This window comes from Durio zibethinus, chromosome 4 (genome assembly GCF_047325235.1).
Source record: "Durio zibethinus cultivar Kanyao isolate XHJ-2024 chromosome 4, ASM4732523v1, whole genome shotgun sequence".
Classification (NCBI taxonomy): Eukaryota; Viridiplantae; Streptophyta; class Magnoliopsida; order Malvales; family Malvaceae; genus Durio; species Durio zibethinus.
Window position 1 is genome coordinate 6,821,521 of NC_143165.1, and position 21,380 is coordinate 6,842,900.

The window sequence follows — 21,380 nt, forward strand, 5'->3', positions numbered from 1 at the left end:
TCTTTAAATAAAATATTTTTTATGCTTCAAATTCAAAAAACATTTTATTATTTTTATGGATTTATATTTAATATAATATTAGTATGTAAATTCTATACACTATCAATGAATTGAATGATGTCATCTCATTAATAAGATGAATCAAATTATAGCTTTTTTAGAAAATTAAATTTTTCTATATTTATTTAAGGTTGGTATTCATTCATTAATAAAGTGACATTATCTTATATACTAATAATGTATAAAATCTATACACTAACATAAAATTTATATACTAATAGTGTATCAAATATAAACTTTATTTTATTTTATTATTTATTTTTTCTAAAACTTGTTTCTTCGAGTCGGAGGCTTCCTGGCATGAATTCTGTAAATCCCCATGAAGGTGATCCTACTGAGATGTACTAGGGAATATAAAGGAACATGGTTGCTGTCTGACTTTGGTTTCTTTCTCTGCTTGTGTTTCTTCTGCTTTTCTGGTAAAGGAGCATCGCAGCACGGCTGCACGGGCATTGTCTACCGGAAAAAAATGAGAATACATATTAGTTTGAAAGGGTTGCACAGTTTTCTACTTCACACAACCAATAAAACAACAAAGCAGGTAAGGAAAATCCACGAGAATCCTTCCCTTGATCAACTCTGCCACTTTCTTTTGAACAGCTTGAAAATCCTTTGCTCCTGAGACAAAAAAAAAAGCATGCATTATGCCCAAAATTCAAGTTTTTGAGGGCATGCATTAGGCATACCTCAGTAGATTTTTTAAACAAATGATAATGCATCTTCACTCAACATTACAAGGGATTACCTCTTTTCACATGAAATTTATGTTTCACAGGAAGCCCTTTACTTGAAAAGACATTGATATATGAAAGGAAAAGGAGGACATTCAATCTATGAAAGGGGTACAACCTCACAAGTTCTCAAAAAAACACATACCCAACGTATAGGCAGTAGAAAAAAATTAGTAAGCCATAAATAATATATGTGCCTGTGTCATGTCAAGCACTCCAAGGGAACAAGCATGGTGCATTAATCCATGTTGAATGAGAAAAAAAAAATCATTGAACATATAAACGTTGGCATGGCATATCCTAATAAGTCGGTTTTGCGGAGAGATGATAATGGCCTATAACACTTGCGCATATATGAGGTAGGGGCCGGCAATGAGGGGTTCTTGCGGGGAAGAGGTGGGGACACTAGCTTGAGTCACGTCAGCGCATTGCAGCACTCAAGAGGAAGTTTCCAAAGTAGGTTCCAAAGAGGAAGCCGATAGTGCTCTAAGTCCATGGAACCTTACCAAATACAGGAAGTTGAAGATGGTGGTGTAGGTAGCATTCAAAATCGACAAAAGCCAACACAATAATCCAACTTTTTTTTCTTTTTTGGGAATTAAGAAAGTGAAAGAATCTCGTCTTTGATCTTACACATTGAACCAAATTACAAGCTGGAGAAGGAACGTTCCTTGTTAATTAGATTAGTTCATTTCAATTGGACGGCTACATGCAAAGAACCTCTTTTTCCTCTTAAACTCTCCTTTGCACCTTTTTAACCTCAACTCTCTTCAATAAAACAGGAAAGAAATATATCTCAAGCACAAATTAGGTAATGTTTAATAAACCTTTAAGATCATTTCCCAAAAAAATTAGGTTAAAGTAAATTTTAAAAATATTTTTTTGATCATATTAAAAAATTAAAACGATAAACATAAATGGGTTTTTGATTTGTATAAACAAATTTAAAAGCAAACAATCTATTCTATTATCATGTGTATATGATTCAAATTTATTTGGTAGATGGGCTTTTTCTTAGAACTTGGAATAATTTTATTCCATGGCAAATTAGATAAGTTAGGCAAATATGAAACTATTGAAATTGATGTGGGATAATGTCAAGCATGAATTGGGATGAAATTTGGTAGACTTTTAGAAAGTAAGGTTGAATTATTAAGATAGAATTTTTCTCATGGTTTAGCTTTCAATTTTTAAAATAAAATTTAAATATTTATAATTTATTTCACTATCTTAAAACTCCGATCTCTTTTATATAAAAAATTATTATTATTCAACAGGATTAATTAAAGACATGAGATTAATTTACCAAATTAGCTAATAAATGGTGGTCCAATCGTTTTCCTTTATTTTTTTCCCTCTCCTTAATGATTCAATGCATTATTTCATATAGTACCCTATATGATTCAATGTATTCTATTAACATGTGTATTTGGTTCAGGTCTATGTGGATAGCACCCCCATAGTTTATTTCATGTTTCAATGATTATTTCATACAATAAGAGGATATCTCCACCTTTCTTTTGTTATCTTCTTCTAAAATAAGGTATAAGTATTTTAATTTAAGATGTCCTCCATCTTTTTTTTTTTTTCCTTTCACTCTCTTTTTCTCTTGCTTAAATTCTCAAAATTTTGTTTTCCATTTGTTGGTTTAATGGTTAAGTAAGTTTTATAAGAATATAAAAATTTTGATTTCGAATCAAAATTTCCTTTTTTTTTTTTTTTTTATAAGGGGTGTACCCTCTTAACCAAAAAAAATCTTAAAATCTCCCTAAATCTATATAAAAGTTACTTTTATAACCCCCTAAAGTAATTTTCTCTAACATATTCTTTTATACTTAATTTTTTTAATTTACCATTGCAGTGAAGATTTAATTTTTCATGCCAAATCTTGATAAGGGCAAAATATGTACATAATTAGATTTTTTGTTCATTGGAGGGTAGGCAAATGGGATAGGAAAACAAGTCATGTTGGATTGCTAGCCGCGCCCACAAAGAGTGGGATCTCCCTTTCAAACTTTTATTTTCTGGCTCGGAATTAGAGGACCCACATGCCAAAATGTGCTGAAAATTGTAAGCTTTTGGAAGGGGGAATTGAAGAATATGCCTTCGGTATTTTATCACATCATCATCAAAATTACACCCTTTGTTAGGCCTGTTTTCCTCCACTATAGACAGTTCTCCCCCAAACCCAACCCTTTGGCAGCCTAATCAATGCCTTTTGCCCATCAAAGTACACCCAAAAATAAAGTCGATGGCCAACAGCATTTGCTTTTATTAGCAAAAAATTATCAAATATATGATAATAGGATTTTTTTTTAATTTTATAAATAAAATTAAAATGATAATACATTTTTTTATATATTTAAAAAATTAATTTTAAAAAATAAAATATTTATTATTATCTTAATCTCTATTTTAAATTTAAAACAATTTACTATCAATATAATAAATAATTTTTCTTTATTATTTCTTTTTTTTTTTTGTTTTCTTTTGTTAGGTTGGCTACATTAGGTAAGAAATTAAATAGATCAAAAGTGATCCACGAGAATTAATCTACTTGGTATGAAAAAGTTTACTTAATCATGATTATTTTTGTAAAAAATAATTTATAAATAAAAATTTAAATACATCAAATTGATATAAAATATTATAATTTTTAAAATTGATTTTTTAAAAAAATCTAAATTTTAGTTCATTTAACTTTACTTTTGAAATTTAAATCTTACATTTGCAATTTTTTTTAATCAATTTAAAAAGAGATTAAATTTAAATAAAACATGACGATGCTTTGACTATAGTATCAAAAAAAAAAAGTTGAAAGGTGGATGATTATGTTGCAAGAAAAATATATTAAAAAGTTATTTTTGGGATTTTTATAGGGTTTTTTTTTTTTTTTTTTGTCAACGACAGTGTACTTGACTCGTGAGTTGGACAACCCGCAATTCGGACTTGGATTTTTGGTGATTCACGAGTCCCTTTTGTATAGGCAAGGTTAACTTTTTGAGCCATTGGTCGAATTTACTTTAGTTCTGGACAAGCCAAAAGGTAAAGATTTAGATAGAAATTTTAAATTCCAACCATAAACATATTATATAATAATTTGTGAGATGGTTGAATTTTTTTTTTCCAAGACAGAACGCCTAATTAATTTTAAAATTGATTAATTTGTGTTAACGTAAAATCCCACATAAATTTGTACATATATCCAAACCTCATCGATACAGGGAGGCTTGCCTTACGTAAGATGGAGGCTCAAACCTATTTATTTGGAAAGCTTTAATATGTCATTTTTAGTATCAGAATTATATATTTTTTTTATTAATTTGATACTTAAAAATATAAAACAATCAAATTAATATCTAAACTTTATTTTGTTCTCACGTTAATATTTCAAATTAATATCATTAATCAAATTTTTTAATATGATATGAATATTTAATAAAATATTAATATATGTTAAAAAATTCAATCAATTTTATATCATCAGTATCATATTATCATTAAAAAATTCAAAAAATTTCTAACTAAATTCTTAAAATTTCAAAAAAAAAACTAAAAAAAAAATCTAAAACGGTTCTAAGAAATTTTTAAAATTTTTTAAAATATTTCAAAAGTTTTAAAAATTCTAAAAACTTTTTAAATTTTTTTTAAATTAAAAAAAATAATTTTTTTTCAAAAACTCTAAAAATGTAGTGAAACTTTTGAAAAATTAATAAATTTGTTTAATTTTTCAATTTTTTTTAAATTTTTTGAAAATTTAAGATTTTAAGATTTTATTTTTTAGAATTTTTTAAAAATTTTAGAATGTTTTAGATTTTTGAAATTATTTAATTTATAAAAGGTATTTAAAATTTTTTAGAATTTTTTCCAAAATTTTATTTTTTTAATTTTAAAACATATTTATATTTTTTAAAATTTTCACGGTTTTTAAGTTTTTGTATTTTTTAAATTTAATGAAATTTAATTTTTATTAAAATTTTTATTTTTTATATTTGTTAGATTTTTTTACAATTTTTGAACTTTTAAAATTATCATAATTTTTTAATTTTAAAAATATTTCATTTTTTTAATTTTTATAAATTTTAAAAACTTTTAAATTTGTTTTAGAATTTTTTAAAATTTTTCAAAAAAATTTCAAAATTGTTTATAAAATTTTAAAAATTCTTTTTGGAATTTTGAAGAATTTTTAAAATTTTTTAAAGAATTTTTAAAAAATTTTGAATTGTTAATTTTTTTTCAAATTTTTTTTATGCTAATGTAGTATTTATAAAATGACATTAATTAGATTTTTAACACGTATCAATATCTTATTGAAAGTTCATACCATATTAACAAAGTTGATTAATGATGTTAATTTTAGAGACAACGTGATAATAGATTGAAAATTTAGGTATTAATCTTATAGATTTATTTTTTTATGTTTCAAACTAATAAAAAGTGTATAATTTAAAAATTATTTTTATATTTAACCCTATAATAATTTATGAGATGATTGAGTTTTTTTTCGAAGATAAGACATGCCATTAATTTCAAAATCAGTTAGTTTGGATTAAAGCGGAATCTTATATAAATTCACAAAATACACCCCAAACCTTCTTGATGTAGAGAGGTTTGCCCCACGCGAGCCGGAGGCCTTAACCTACTACCTGGAGAAACTCGATAGGCCACCTTTGGTGAGCCCATGAAGGTGCCTCAGTGGAGTCACACACATGCATGCATAAATCTGGTTTTTGTTTTTTGCAAGGACAACATACGCCATTAACTATAAAATCGATTAATTTGGGTTAATATGAAACTCATATAAACTCACACACACCCCAAACTAATTAGTTTAGGATGGTTGGATTTGAACTATCATGTTTATTTATGTCAAATTATCTTAAACCTTTCTAATAATAAGAGAGAAATTAGAAAACTTTATTTTAGATAATAATTAAGGGATGTTCTTAACTTTGGTAATTCATCTAGTTCAAGATTTTGATAATTTCAACCTTAAATTCTTAAAATTTTCATAATCAAATCTCCATATATATATATATATGTTTTTTTTATATTTTTTTAATAATATGTTTTTAAAATTAAATAAAAATTATTTATTCTATTATAAACAATAACAATTTGAAGAAAATTTGGGTCCTTTTAAGATTAATTAAGAAAAAAATTAAAAGTAAATTTAAAATGAATTAAATATTTAATTCAATTAATTCATGTAATTATTTTTATCAGGTAATATCTAACAAATTTAAGATTTAAATTTTAATATTTACAATTCTTTATCCTATTCGAAATGATATATTTCTTTGTAAAAAAAAAAAAAGATAAATCTTGGGATTTAAATTTGGCATAGAGCATGGACTTCATTGAACATAAAGACAATTAGTTAATAAGGATAATAATGGTTTAGATTAGAGTCAATTTGATTTTTTTAAATAATATATAGCATTATTTTAAAAGTTGAATTGATCTTTTCTTGAAACTAACATGATTAAAATTAATTTTTAATAGTTTGATTTAATTAATTGGTTTTTGAAATTTAACTTTTTTATATTATTTTAATATAATTTTTAATATATTTAAATAAATTTAGATATAGAATAATTATTTTATTTTATAAAAATTTAAATATATAAAAATTAATAAAAATATTGAATTCGATTGATTTTTTATTTTTATTTTTATCTAAACTTTGTATATGCATCTAATATAAAAATTTAATCTTAACCAAATAAAAAAAAAATCAATCCAAAACAAATTCAACATTATAACTTGTAATCAATTTTTTATTTTTTGATCTTTTTCTCGCCACTATTAACTAGGATTTAACATTGATAATTATATAACCACCAGCAAACCTTAGTAAAAACAAATGGTGAGGAATACACGTATGACTAACCAAAGTTCCTTCTCTAATTTCTTTGATGGTCATGTGACTTGCAGGAACTTTATGTATGGCCTTAATTTTTTTTTTTCACAATAAATTACCTTAAAAAAAAAATCTATGATGCATTGATAATGATAATAAAAAAAAATTATTACATATATTTTAATGTGGAGGTAAAAAAAAAAAAAAAAACAGAGAGCTCCTGTTTATAAAAGTAGAAATATGTCTGTCTCTTTCTCTCAAATTTCTCTCTCTCTTCGTTATTTTTTCTCCGTATTTTTGTTCTAAATAATATTGTCTTTCAGATCTCTAGATTCTTCCATTCTTTTTCTTTCCCTCATTTCGCTTCAATTCGGTTAGTCTCTGTCTCTTTTTTTTTTTTTTTTTTCTAATTTTTAAATTTTTTTCAAGATTTTTAATTGGACGGTTAAGCTTTGAATCCCTAGGGTTCTACATTGTCTGAATTTTGATTAATGCGTGTTTAACTAACAACAAGTTTTGATTTTTTTTTTCTTTGGGTTCTTTTAGGGTTTCTTTAAGATAAGCTGGTGTTCTCTTTCTGGGCTGTGATATTTTCATGATTATAAGGTACGGCAAAGAAACCCATTTCTTCTCCTTTCTCCTTCTCTTGCTCCTCCTCCTTTTGTGAATTTGCATGCTGGTAACAAATTTTGGTTGATAATTGTTGACAAATTTGTGTGAAATTTAGACTTATTTTAAGAACGTTCTTTTGTTTTTTCAAACTTTTTGTTTTGTTTTGTTTTTTTGGTTTCTTCAAAGTTCTAATAAAAGGAGGAGCCCTTTAGGATTGAGGATAATTATGAATAAAAAGTTGAAATCTTTTTTTTGTTTTGGTTAATTTAACCAATGATTATGATTTTTCTGATCAGCATGTTTAATATTGGAAGTTTCCCCTTCACGTAGCTTGATATAGGAGATTATGTTGATTGAGGGTTTTTGATGATGGGTTATTATTTTATGCCAATTTTGGTAGTCAAGAATTTTATTTTATTTTTTGCGTTTATTTTTAAGAGAAAATTAAAGTTTAGGTCATGTTGATGGTGTTTTATTGTGTGGTTGATGACAAGAAGGAAGGAGATGTATGATATTATGTATTGGAAGATTAGTTTGGAACTTTTGACAGTTGAGAAGATGTCAAAGAAACTTTTTGTTTTAAGGGAACGCTTGTTTCTGCGGATTTTAATCATTTTGAGTCTCTGTTTCAGTAGTGGAAAATTAGTTTTTACTTCATTTGTGCAAGTCTTTTTTTTTTTTTTTTTGGCTAGGTTAAACTAGTGGAAAATCTAATAGCTAAGAGAGCTAGAGGATTTCCATGTTTTAGGAGATCTATGCCATTGTCCTGGATGCTATATTAACCCTTTCTTGGTTTGCGAGTGCTGCAATGTAAAAAGTGGATTTTTTTTTATATTCTTGATATACTTGCTGGAAGGAAATGCTTTATGTTTCTAGTGAAATAGGAGCATCCAAATGAATAGATGAGAAGGTGTTATTAGCATGTAATGCTTTCCATGTCTTGTATTTCAGCTCTTAAGTTGGATAAATGAGATACTATTCCAATTTCAGTTGTGGGTTGAATATTTTCCAACGCTTCATTTCGTCATGTTTCTTCTGATGATTCAAAACTTTTGGCTTTGTTGATATTTTTCAAGCTTCATTTTGTATTTTTATGTTTTAGTAAATGGACAAATGCATGGTGGCCAGTTATCAATTTTCTTTTCTTCGGTATATTAGATGTCAACATATATTATCGTTTATAATTCTGAATTGGGTTGAGTTGTTTTCTTATTCTTTGACTTTGAAGCAGGGACAAATTGCAGCAACAATTTATCGGAACAGCATGGGCCAAAGAAATATGCAATGCCCTAGTCAGATGATTGATTTAGAAATGGATCAGCAAGGCCAGGGATATCTCCATCATGAACCCTGCATCTTTTTGGGTGGCATAACAAACTACCCGCCACCTGATATCCAGATGGCGGTCACAGCCCCAGGGAACACAACTAGTCTTGATCCTCATCCCTTACCAGAGCATTATGAAAGCTCTATGTTCTTTGGGATGCCCCAATACCCTGGTGTTCAGCATCGTTATTCCCCAAATCTTGATCTTGGTATTGGAAGTGCATCCAACTTTTACATTCCCAATGTGGCTACCCATTCGTCTGGTGTTCCTGTAAATCATGGACCTACAGACCAGATGCCATCTTCTGGCAACTGCAGTCTCCTTGGAGTTTCTGCAGGTGAATATGCAAGTAATTGCCACTTCATGGATAATGCTAGAGGCTTGTATAAGAGAAAGAATTCTGAAGGGATCCCAGGAAATTTTCAGCATTTTAATGCCTCATCAAGCTCTAGTTCCTCAGTTTCGCAATTAAATTCTAGGCATCCTGATGGGGTTGGCACGGCAGATGCTGCATCCTTCACCATTCCTCAGTATAGAGGGAATGGCCCTCCACCAATTAGAGATGCAGGATCTCAAAGAAGTATGAGGAACAGATTAGGGGCAACTGCAGTGGATCCTGTTTTGATGCATAGTACTAACCAATTTTTTCAAGGAAATTACATGGGCCAGCCCTTTCATCCAACAATAACCAATGGAGGTGCCCCTGCTTGGACTCAGGCTCCTGGTGTTCCTTTTATGCATGGTAGTTTCCCCATCCTTCTATTCTTTCCTCTGAGGTTGTTCTTGTCTATTTAATATAACTCCTTGTTAGGAATTTCAATTTTTCTTAAACAATTTTTTAAAAATATATTTCTTTTTTTTTTTAAATCAGCTTCCATGTAATTGATGTCGTTTACCTTTAAGCTGGTTGCCTTTGGAAACTTCACTAACTTGTGTTTGTGCAGGTAGCAATATTGGTGGACCTATGGAGACTAGGCATAGAAGTTCCACAAACTTTTCACATTCTTCTCCCCTTGACCTTCGGAACCATAACTACCATCACCCTGCACCACCTATTGAAGGAGTAAGAGGCCACAGCATTAATGTTCATCCACAATTAGCAGCAGTTCCATATCACTTTCCTGCAAATTATGCCTCACAGAGCACCATGAATCCTTCACAGGATAGTTTGGAGATGGGTCGTAGGCATCTGGGACCATTTCCACCTACTGGATTTAGGATATATCATTCTCGCCGAGAGGTTGTTGTACCTGAGACGACTCTGAGACATCGCAATCTTCCTCACCTGAGAGTTCTTCCACCTGATGTAATTACCTAATTTTCACTTCTGCAATGTTATTTCTGATCATTTACTGTTTGTTTTCTTTTCTGAAACTAGGAAAATGGAATTAATATATAGCTGACTCTTTTTGGTTATTTTTTGGTTTATAAATACGTTGATATTTTTTAGCTGATTTGGTGCAGGGAGTTGCTGTGCTGGAGTTCCCAGAGTTTTATGAAGAAGTAGGGAATTTTATTGATCATCACAGGGATATGCGCTTGGATATAGAGGATATGTCTTATGAGGTAAGTTAAAGTTCATTAATGTCGTTTTGTCTTTCATGGTTTGATCTTATTTTTACTGACCGATTACTGGAAAATTTTCCAAATGACCACAGGAGCTACTTGCACTCGGAGAGCGGATTGGCAACGTGAACACTGGCTTGTCAGAGGAAACCGTTATGAGTAAATTGAAAACAAGAACTTATTCAACATTCGCAACTAATATTAATCTGAAAGAGGCGGCACCCATTGATCAAGAACCTGATTCTTGCATTATTTGCCAGGTAATATTATTTGTTGAAGAGCTTAAACTACCCATCTCTTTGTTCAGGTTTGAAGCACGCTTTTTCATCACCCGTCTCAATTCACTCCTAACATATGGAATCTGCTATTTCTCCTGGAATTTTGCCAGGAGGATTATAAGAATGAAGAGAAAATCGGAACTCTTGATTGCGGACACGAGTATCATGCAGGTTGCTTAAGAAAATGGCTGTTCGTCAAGAATGTATGCCCCATCTGCAAAACTGAGGCATTAGCCACAGTGTCCAAGGATGTATAACACATGGGGTGACTTATTCCAGCTAAAGTAATAAATTACATAAATGGTTGATGGTGGCAGAATCAGTTAGAGGAAGCTTTCCTCTAATGACTAATCTGTTTACCATAACTAAACTGGTATTGTCCAAGTATTTTGTACATGAACTTGCAGATATCTAACAGACTGTCAATCATTTATTTGTTGGCTCTGTAATTAACAACAATTGTACAGACTCTCATTATGCAGTCTCATGCTGTAATATCAACTTTCAGCTATAATGTGTTTTTCATTATTTTTTTTTCTTTTCTTTAGTTTTTCTGTTTAATGTGTTATATTTCCTGATATATGTTAATTTTAGTTTGGAAACCCTAAACCCTAAAATCTTTAAATCCCCTAAAGCAACATATTTTGTAAGCTGTTCTGTCAGATACTTTTACATATCTTTGTATACTTTGAGATATATGCAAATTCAAAATATTTTTCCTTTTTTAAAAGTTTTTTATTTCAATTATTTCATCTTCAACACTCAAAAATCCTCCAAGTATCTAAATTGCTTTCCAATTTGTATACTAATTACAACACACTCCAACTAAATCCAAAGGAACCTGTGAAGGAATTCCTATAATTCAAATGTTATCATCCACAACTGATCAAAATCATTTGAAAATACAAAACTCTTATGTATTCTAAAGCAATCAAATACAACAACTATAAAAACTGTGAAATGGAACGTTACATGAAGAAAAAAAACCTAAAAGAACCATGAAAAAGCAACTGAAATCAAATGAAGGAAACTTGGAAGATGCTGTGTTTTCTTTGACTTCAACCTCAAATCTTGGGGAAGCTCAAGGACCATAACATAATGGGGAATGTCTTGTGCTTAAAGAGATGAAAAATAGACGAAACTTGTACACCCCAAATCACCTAACATTTAAGCAGAACAGCAGCCAACTTTCTTGATGGCTGAAACATCATCCTTGGTTCCAACATTGATGGTTTGTCCCTTAGGCAATGCTGCAGGATCATCCCCTACTTCAAGAGCCTTTCGACTGACCACACGATATATTTGAGTTAGCACCTCAGTGAATGCATTCTCAACATTCATGGACTCAAGGGCAGATGTCTCCATAAAGAAGGTATTTTCTCTCTCAGCGAAAGCCTTAGCATCCTCTGTGGAAACAGCGCGCAAGTGTCGCAGGTCTGCCTTGTTACCAACAAGCATAATCACAATATTGGAATCTGTGTGATCACGTAGTTCCTTCAGCCATCTCTCAACATTCTCAAATGTAACATGTCGAGTGACATCATAGACAAGCAATGCACCAACAGCTCCTCGGTAGTATGCACTTGTAATTGCCCGGTATCTTTGAAAAGAATATAACAAGAAATCTAACTCTCAAAAAGCTTAGAAAACATCTCTATTTATAGGATAAAGTGTGATTAAGGTATTCAAAACTAAAATGATGGTAGAAAATCATTTATATATTTCCATTTATATAAAAGGATATCATCTTCAACAAACCTATATTCTAAAGATGCTTAAAAATATAGATTGATGAATCAACTAGGACATTTAAGAGAAGTAGCTTTATTCCACTTTTTCATTAATGGATCAAGTTGTAACATTAATGAGTTAGGCCCATCTCTAATTTCCTTTGCGGCGCATCCATTCATAAACCAACCGTGGGATTTTGTAAATAATCTAATACATTGTTAATTTCTAAACCAAATCGAATTTGCAACATGCTAATCAAGAAAATTGGCTTTCACATATGCTTAAATCAATACACCAATCTAAAAAGAAAACTATTTTTCACCAAATAACTAAAATCCAGGTCCACATGCTTTAAAATTAAAAAGAAAAATATGAATGCAACTTATTCCCACATTTTCTCAGCAGCCAAACAACCCTCCCAAAAAACACAAAATTCCTAATACCCTTTTCACCAAAGCAATACACTAATGTAAGCAACACCTTTTTTTTTCCCCAAATCTCTAAAAAAACCAAAAATACCAGAAAGTCCAAAAACCCCTTAAAAATTGAACAAAACACACAAAAATGAGAATATGAGAGAACTATTTGAATGTAATTTTCCTACATTTTCTCAGCAAACAAACAGCCCCCAAAATCCAAAATTCCAAATACCCATTCTACTAATCCAATGCCCTAACACGGAAAACACCTCATTTACCTCAAATCTCTCAAAATTCCAAAACCCTTAAAACTAAGAAAAACCAACAGAAAACAAAATAAAAGAGAAATAAGAGTGATGGTACAAAATAGAAAATAAGTTTTAAAATTCACCTTTCTTGTCCAGCGGTGTCCCAAATCTGCGCCTTAACGATCTTATCATCAACCCGAATACTTCGGGTGGCGAATTCGACTCCGATTGTGGACTTGGATTCAAGGCTAAACTCGTTCCTCGTAAATCTAGACAACAAATTGGATTTTCCAACACCCGAATCTCCGATCAACACCACCTTAAACAAATAATCGTAGTCGTCGTCTGCTCTGTACGCCGCCATCTCGGGTCACCGGGTCCGGTTCTTTTATCGATTTTTTTTTTAATTAGATTTTTGAGGAAATTTTATCTAATGGCAGATATCAGTGGCATTAGAGAGAGATTTTGAAATTGCAAAAAACAGAATGGGGGGTTAGATTGGGCAAGGGGTAACGCGTCGGACTCATGTCGGGTCAGGCAATTGGATGTGATGATCGGGCCAATTTTGACTTATTGGGCCAATTAAACTTGAATAGTCGTCGATCCGTCTCATTGATAACATTAAATATAAAAAATATATATTTTCATTTTTATTAAATTCATAATTTTTTTTAATTTTAAATTACGCTTTTTTTCATATATTTATGTTAATATCGTGTCATATCATTATATTGTATATTATTTTTGTTATATCTGATTATATTATTGTATCATATTTAAATTGTCAATCAGAGTTAACTCGGCAGGCTTTGGGAAGAATCAAAGTTGATCTGTAATGGTGAAATTTGATGGGGAAAAAGGTTGGAACAGATTGAAGGAAAATTCTCGAGGATTTAAAGTATGGGAAAATGTTAATAAATCCGAAAAACAAAACAATCCAAATGATTCTTGACCGGAAACATCAAATATTTGTTCTTTTTACTTCACATTCCTTCTGTCATTCCATGTTTGTACTGGTTGTGTTTCATGATGTTTTAACATTGTCCTAAAAGCATGAACAATTTACAATGCCACTTTCCTTCACCATTAATATAATGAGCTAAGAAGAACTGAACGAAACAGACAATTCTTAAATGAAAATTATATCTTATTTATTTCTCTTGAAATTTCAAATTTAATCTGACAGAATTTTCCATATGTATTTTTAGGAATTTGAGTAGGTCCCTATCATTTTGTTCCTGTAAATGAGCATATACCTTTACAACATAGTTGAACTCTTGACCATACAAATGGGATGCGCATGCTGCTTTGTATGTTAAAAGCTCCAAGACCCCTGTTCCAAGCAAGAACAACAAAAATTGAATTAACCAATCTTGCCAAGCTAATTCATCTTAGTGGAAGTGAAAAGGAAGAAAAAAAGAAAAGGATCATGAAGCACGTGGGTTTCTTTGAGAGATGTATAGTTAAATATGAAAGATGCAACATAGAGAATGACCATGTGAAGCTTGACAATGATGTGATACGCGATAATCAATTTAACCAGGTTAACCAGTTTTTCGGAAGGAGCAGACTTGAAGGTTTCAACCATGCAAATAATAGCAATTAAAAGCATGACAAACTATAATGTCAATAGTTGTTTCAATCAACATGGGGTTCAAATTCCAATGAGACCTGAGATAGTAAGAATTAAGCACATCGGTGCAGACATTCTATGATGGGAAATGGTAACACACCTGAAGCAATTTCTGACTCAAGCATTTTCTTGCCAAAGTGACGTTTTAACCACCATTTGCAGCATAGCCTCCAAGCATTTCTTGATTTTCCCTCGGTAAATATTTTTGGCATCCTTTTGTATTGAACAGAGAGGTTTGCTTTTTGTTCACCTTTGTTCCCATTGAGACATATTGACAATCGATCCTCTTCGTATTGATATAGTTTGAGGAAGCATGAGGCAAACTCCCTCCATACATTGGACTCCGGATAGGTAGCTTCCAAATGCAAAGCAATCATCTCCATGAGGGATTCCAGACTATAATCCCCTGAAAAGAATACCAAAACCCGAGTTATGTATACAAGAACATTGATGATTAAGAGAGAGAGAAGGTATCAATTGTCAAAATCCAAGTTCAAGTATTGAGAAAGCAGATCAAAAGAGGAAGAGGAGAAGGATGGGCCATGGTGGCGGCCATGTGTCCCAACAAGGGATAGAGTCACTGCATGGAAACAAATGCCAGATGAAGTGAGCACTGGTCTACCTACGCAAGATAATTGATAATATACCATTTTGATGAATGCTGACAAGCCTTGCCAATGAGTGGCTGCATGTTGGATCCTTCTTCAAAATCTCCTCGAAACAGTTAGAGAGCACGACAGAGTCATTAGAATAAAAATACTCTAAAAGACTAGCCTTTAATCTGCAGAAAATCAGCACATCAGTGTTTTGTAAAGCTAACAAGAGGACCAATTGGAAACATTAGCAAGTTGCAGGTACAATTAAATCTTCTCCATGATATTTAGAAAGTATTCCTGGAAGTACAGATTCCAGGGGAGCATGTAGAAAACAGTTAATATAACAAGCCTGTTCTACTGAAGGAAAACTTCTAAGCCTCAGATATAATATTTCCCCTACACGATTATTACCAGAATTAACAGTCACAATAAATACCTGAATTATAATCATTAGGTGAGTCCTCTGGTCACTAATTGTTCATATTACTTCTCTGTTATTCTCAAGTTAACTGAATTAAGCTCAAATGAAATATAGTAACTTTGGGATTATATTTTCCAATTTGAATTCACTTCTTCGCAACCAGGGAAAAAAGGGGGAAAACAAACTTATTTGGGAGGTCAGTACCTAAATGGAAAGGGCATGTTTGAATTGTTACAGAACTTTTTGACTTCACTTAGGGCCTCATTCACTTGCCCTGCAATCAGCAACAACTGGCATAAAATGGACAAAAAAAAATCACATTTGAATCAGTAAGATTGAATAACTTCTGCATAAAGGTTTTAAAACTCTCTACAATAATATTCTACAGATTCCATTTTGTATTTTGACTAGTATATATCTGAATCTCTAGGATGCTCCAGCTAATGATTAAGATATTCCAAAAGCATTAAAAAAAAGTTGTAAGGAAAACAAAATTTTACCTGCACCAAAGGAAGCAAGGCTGCTGATAAAGGGGGTACAGAGTGAAAAGCAAGGCGGAGATACTTCACAGCATCATTATAATGATTATTAAGCATTTGTCTATGCAAATATGCAAAGTTTTCACTAGAATGTGGCAACTGGAAAGGCATCAACCATGACTCTAGACCCTCTGAAACAAGAAAGGTGAGAAATTTCAGTAAGCCATAGGCATTGGATAGGATCATGAAACAATATTAATTATCAAAGCCAAAAAATCTCATAAGGATACCATTATAGAAAATTTGTAAAAAAATCATAAAACGCATCCAAAAAATTCATAATTGCAAAGATGTTCTTCAGCCTGTCAAAAAATTGTCACTTGGCATTTGACATATATACAATTAAATTGGAGTATCCATGTTAGTGGATGTTAACCATCCTTCTACCAGGAAGGATGAATATCCAAAACAGTAATATATAAAGCAAGACAATAGAAGGGATGAGGAAGATAGGAAGGTTATCTCCTACACTTCAGCAAAAGAACATTTTACCATCTCAGATGCATATCCATGTTTTTGAGATTGGTATTAGCTGGATCTTTATTTCTCTCACTCATGTTCTATATTCTTCCTTTGATTCCAAGCACCTAGTCTTCCTGTCCAATTTTCCCCTTTTTTTGGATCTCTACCATATTTCCCATTTGATCGACAATTGAATGGAATTATCAATTACTTACACAAATAAAAAAGGGAAGAATAATCTGTTATGAAGCACTAAGGTCATGTTTGGTACACAAGATTATGATAGGATAGGATCATATGATATTATGAATATAATTAGATTCAATAATGTCATCCTATCTCATGTTTGATATGTTCAAAGATTAAGATAGAATAACTTATTTATTGATCAAAATTATCCTTTTTCAAAGTTTATACAATTTAAATTATTGATATAATTTTTCAGAATATAATAGGACATGTAAGTTTATCCCATAAATTAAAAATAATCCTCTCCACTTTGGGAGGATTGAATCATCCTATACCAAGAGGATGATAATCCTCCTTGTAATCCTATCCCTTTCAATTAGATACAAACCAAACATAATATAGAATCATTATCATACTATCCAATCCATCATCCTATGCACCAAACATTGTCCATCATTCTATGCACCAAACATGATCTAAAGACTATTTGTTATCCAAAATATACATTGGATGTGCATGCACAGGCAACATGTGCTCGATATCTCACTGCAGAGTCTAAAGAAGAATACCAAAAGTAAAGACTTGTATTATAATGACAGTTAAAAAAACATATAGAGCATTCAGAACTCACCAAGGGCAGAGAAAACTGAAGGATCACATGTATAGCCACTGTCATTATAAAAACCAGCTTCATTTTCAGCAGAGTTCTGGTAGGAGCCCAGCGGCTCAACCTCTTTTGGGAGATGTGCACTCTGTAGATTAACATCATTCTGAACAGGAACTTCTCTGTGTAGCTGGCTATCAGCCACCAGAGTTTTTCTTTTATCTTTCATGACAGATGTCTCTGAATTATATTGAGAGGTAACAGCATCAAGAGTATAAGCTGCAGAATTTTCCTCTGTGCTAACAATTTGGTTGCTAAATTTTGATCCTGAAGTGTCTGATTGCTGAGGGAAGTAATCCTGGTTTGAATCTCTCATCTTAACCTCTTCAGTGAGATTGGAATACCAAAGCTGACAAAACGTCAAGCCCATGACCAAATTTGACATTGGGTGGCAACTAAAGTCATGTTCTTTCATCAAGCTGAGGGAGGAAATTTTCATAAAAGTCAATCAAACACTGAATATATTCATGTATTATATTCCAAAGACAATACACCTTTATTTTCATATGACAATCATTACAAAACTTATGTATAAATACATTAATGATGCTACTGTGAACATATTCCAGCATTATTATCACACCACATAAGAAACTAACCAACATGGAACTCTAACCAAAATTTAGGACACATGGGTTTCAAATTGAATCAGAAATTTTCTTTGCTACACAAACCAACCAAAATTTGAAACTATCCTCACAAAGATCTGGAAATATCTTTCAGGTCAAAGTTAAGTGATTAAAGGTAAGGTAAACCTAAATCAAAAGCTAAGCGCTATCTAAGTATGACTAAAAGACAATAGATTTAAAATATCCAATTAGATGTGAACGTTCAAGAGCAAGCTTACAATCATTGCACCCAACTCTTTCTTGACAGTTAGAGTTGAGGGAATTCTTTTGCCAACAAGATTGTTACTAGCTTCCTAATTTTGTGTGATGGATAACAATGTGTGCAACGTACAATGATTGGCAATTAGGTGATAATAGGCACAGCATATGATAATGCTTCTATATCAACCCCAAATGCTTATGCACAATTATGTAAGAAAGATAACCTTAAAGCAGCTTGATGAGCCCACCCAAGATTCCCATGTGTAAGGCAGAAAAGCATGAACTCCAAATGAAGTGCAATCTGCTCCTGTTCAACCAGAAAAGATCTATGTTTAAAAACGGGTAGCATGCAGACCAAATAAAAGTGATGTCAAACTATACCTCTACTTGCACGGTCTTGGACCTGATCCTGCTCATCCAAATCTCATAGATGTCCCTGATCCTTCTTATGTCAACATGACCCCCCTCAATGTGTTTAAGAAGCCTAATTGAAACCTAAAAATATCACTTACACATATCATTAGTTTTATCCTCAACTAGATACCCAAAAAGCAAACATACAAAGCACAAAATCATGCTGTACTAGCATGCAATAATATAATCAATAAATGCATCTGTTTTCTGCTGCTATTAGCCTAATTTTCGAAGTTCATGAGAAAATATCAACTGCTACTCTTTCGTGTAAAGTCTTTCCCCTACCCATTTGCTCTCTCATGAGGCACTGCTTCAGGCCTTCTTACAACAAATTTACAAATAACTTTGACATATGAAGCGGATAATACATATTATGCATAAGCCTAAAACACAAAAACATATCAAGATTGTACCAACAAAGGGAACATATGCAAATAATTGAACTAGAATAATGTCAAAGACATGAAAATAACAAAAAATAGCACAAAATAATTCAATAACTAAAGCTGTCCTGGTCACTGATTGCTCTTTTGCTTCATTAATATTTCTATATAGCCGAAATAAACAAAATAACAAAAATGCTACACTCATTCTATAACATAATAGTCATACAAAAAAGTTAAAATTTTTAAAATTAAACTTAAATCATATCTGCTCACTCAATTTCAATACATTTCCCCCTATTGTTCTGTGAAAAGCAAGCAGTAAAAGCAACAACCAAATCAACCCTAAACATAAAAACAGATACTAACAGAATTTTCTAAAGACTCAAACATAACCAAAGATCATGACTTTAACATGATAACAACCAAATAAATGCATAGGAAACTCAAAAAAAATTCAACCATACCGAATACTTGAGGCGATTCAAATCAGCAGAACAAGCATTCGAAGTACCCTTAAGCAACAAGCTTAAAATCCCACTTGCCTCAGCCCAATTATGTTGCTTTACAAGTTTCTCTAACAGATAACACAGCTTTTGTCGATTTTCCCATCGAATATGGACTCTTCCCAGTGTTAAAAGAAAAGAAGGCTTCGTCAATGATAGTATCACCCTTTTGTCTAGCTTTCGTTTATGGGTCTTGGGTTTTTCTGAACTAGCTCCAAGTTTCTCCATTTTTGTTCTCTGGGTCTTGCTTTGCTTTAGCAATGGTATAAGAAAACAACCCAAAGTTCCGTCTTTGGCTACGGTTTAAAGCGGCGATCAACAGAGGAGTTTTCGCTGTCGTGATGTGGAGGCGGAAACCGAAAAGGGCAAGACAAGCATGCCGCCAAAACCCAACTTATGTTTATTTGTTAATAAATGATGAAAATTAATAATAAATTTTAATAATAATTAATAGTAGCAAATTTACATAATAAATAATACATGTTGGAAATTAAAAAAAAAAAGAACTTTTCAAAATTATATATCTTAATTTCACATAAATTTGTCAATTTGTTAAAAACCTATTATTTATTGAACAATTATCAACCAAATTCTTTTTAACAGCAGGCAAATTCAAAAACGAAAAAGATTTTGATTATGACAAAATTTGGTGATCTGATTTAAATCAAAATCTTATTGCTTTCAGTATCATCTTAGCAGATTCTGCCCTTACAACGCTGTTTTAGTTGGTCTTGCAATGGCCGATGCAAATAGTTAGTTAGGGTCTCCATGCACATTTTAAAAGTTGAAAAAAAAAAAAAAATTTAGAGAAAATTTTGTCTCTGACACCCAAATTTATTTTTTGACATCCTCACAAATTTTCTCTAAATATATCTTAATTCTCTAATTACTCCATTCACGATCATTATTCAATATCTAATTACAACTTATAACCAACCAAGATCTAGCACTCAATAGACATCCACTAAATAGACGCCTCAAGAAAAAATTTTGGATCTGCCACTACAGTCATGGGATGCATCAATAAATACAGTTAAGTACATGGACTCTGTCTTCATGTGTTGTTTTTCCTCTAAAGACATGATTTTTATTGTTCAATTGTGCTTGTATTTAATTCTCTTAGCTTGATATGAGTGACAATGTCGCAGTTCTTATAGCACCAAATGATAAACCAGGTGTGGCATTGCTTGATTTTGTCATTTCCCCCTGGTTGGTGCGTGGCTGAACATACATCCCGACCTGCATATTACCATCGTAATTGCACGAGTGAATTTATGTGCCTAATATATGGTGGATATGAGGTGATTCCTGTACCATTCTTTTTGGCTGTTTGTCCTTTTGGTTGGTATAGTTTGACTATAATATTTGTCAAATATTATCAGGATTTGATCCCTGATTACAGGAATTGTGAACCGAGCACTCTACAATATGGATAACTCTTGAAGGAGTATGATTTTGTGCAATGCGGTTTTCTTGCATCTGTTATGTTTTTCTTCATTAATACATTTGGATATATGGGTTTGTATCCAAAGGATATCTGAATGCTGGTAGAGACATTTTCTTCTTATGTTTTGGCTTGCTTTTGTAAACTCGGAACTAGTTCCTGCACCAGCATATGGGAAGACTTTAATTCAGCCTTCAAATTCTAAATTTTCTATGATGTGTTGGTTTCAGGCAAAAGCTGAAAGGTTTCTGCCTTGTGGTACTACTCTTCAAAGATACCAGGACATATGAGGTAAACATCTCGAGCACAACTTCAAGATTGCAAGCTGTAATTAGCTGACTAGCCCCTCTAGCCCTCTATTCTTCTATCGAACTGCCTACTTTTGGATCAACGGTCCGTTTTGACAACTCTTTTCACTTGCAGGCCGTTGGTCCCGGAAATGATGCAGGATCGATCCCACAAGA

The 21,380-nt window shown here is 31.7% G+C and overlaps 3 protein-coding genes across 6 annotated transcripts; 1 reads left to right on the forward strand and 2 right to left on the reverse strand.

Annotated features, from left to right (window-relative positions):
• Positions 1-6,801: 6,801 nt before the first annotated feature.
• LOC111287009 (putative E3 ubiquitin-protein ligase ZFP1) lies at positions 6,802-10,965 on the forward strand. 4 transcript variants are annotated; one of them, XM_022877147.2, is made up of 7 exons: positions 6,870-7,027; positions 7,201-7,260; positions 8,498-9,335; positions 9,538-9,656; positions 9,756-9,899; positions 10,058-10,159; positions 10,252-10,965. In XM_022877147.2, the coding sequence occupies exons 3-7, from the start codon at positions 8,531-8,533 to the stop codon at positions 10,615-10,617; spliced, it is 1,536 nt and encodes a 511-aa protein (XP_022732882.2). In that variant the 5' UTR covers positions 6,870-7,027; positions 7,201-7,260; positions 8,498-8,530; the 3' UTR covers positions 10,618-10,965. The 4 variants fall into 4 exon arrangements, with proteins under 4 accessions (XP_022732877.2, XP_022732882.2, XP_022732878.2 ...); XM_022877146.2 differs by having other exon boundaries at positions 6,872-7,027; positions 9,538-9,899; positions 10,252-10,419; positions 10,548-10,965; XM_022877142.2 differs by having other exon boundaries at positions 6,802-7,027; positions 9,538-9,899.
• Positions 10,966-11,262: 297 nt separating this feature from the next.
• On the reverse strand, positions 11,263-13,336 carry LOC111287010 (ras-related protein RABA1f-like). Its single transcript, XM_089759319.1, has 2 exons — positions 12,979-13,336; positions 11,263-12,037 (listed from the first exon to the last, which is right to left on the reverse strand). Exons 1-2 carry the CDS (start codon positions 13,197-13,199, stop codon positions 11,605-11,607), a joined length of 654 nt encoding a protein of 217 aa, XP_089615445.1. The 5' UTR covers positions 13,200-13,336; the 3' UTR covers positions 11,263-11,604.
• Positions 13,337-13,965: 629 nt separating this feature from the next.
• LOC111288303 (TAF RNA polymerase I subunit A) lies at positions 13,966-19,871 on the reverse strand. Its single transcript, XM_022879133.2, has 9 exons — positions 19,434-19,871; positions 18,551-18,664; positions 18,394-18,476; positions 17,307-17,758; positions 15,986-16,155; positions 15,690-15,775; positions 15,116-15,249; positions 14,569-14,874; positions 13,966-14,168 (listed from the first exon to the last, which is right to left on the reverse strand). Exons 1-9 carry the CDS (start codon positions 19,698-19,700, stop codon positions 13,987-13,989), a joined length of 1,794 nt encoding a protein of 597 aa, XP_022734868.2. The 5' UTR covers positions 19,701-19,871; the 3' UTR covers positions 13,966-13,986.
• Between the last annotated feature and the right edge of the window lie 1,509 nt (positions 19,872-21,380).

Coding starts and splice junctions, on each gene's coding strand:
- LOC111287009 (XM_022877142.2), top strand. CDS start 8,531: ATGGGCCAAAGAAATATGCAATGCCCTAGTCAGATGATTGATTTAGAA. Junction 9,900..10,057: donor TGAGAGTTCTTCCACCTGAT/GTAATTACCTAA, acceptor GATTTGGTGCAG/GGAGTTGCTGTGCTGGAGTT. Junction 10,160..10,251: donor TAGAGGATATGTCTTATGAG/GTAAGTTAAAGT, acceptor AAATGACCACAG/GAGCTACTTGCACTCGGAGA.
- LOC111287010 (XM_089759319.1), bottom strand. CDS start 13,199: ATGGCGGCGTACAGAGCAGACGACGACTACGATTATTTGTTTAAGGTG. Junction 12,038..12,978: donor GACACCGCTGGACAAGAAAG/GTGAATTTTAAA, acceptor TTCTTTTCAAAG/ATACCGGGCAATTACAAGTG.
- LOC111288303 (XM_022879133.2), bottom strand. CDS start 19,700: ATGGAGAAACTTGGAGCTAGTTCAGAAAAACCCAAGACCCATAAACGA. Junction 18,665..19,433: donor TGAATCGCCTCAAGTATTCG/GTATGGTTGAAT, acceptor TGATATTTTTAG/GTTTCAATTAGGCTTCTTAA. Junction 15,250..15,689: donor AACATGCCCTTTCCATTTAG/GTACTGACCTCC, acceptor GATTTTCTGCAG/ATTAAAGGCTAGTCTTTTAG.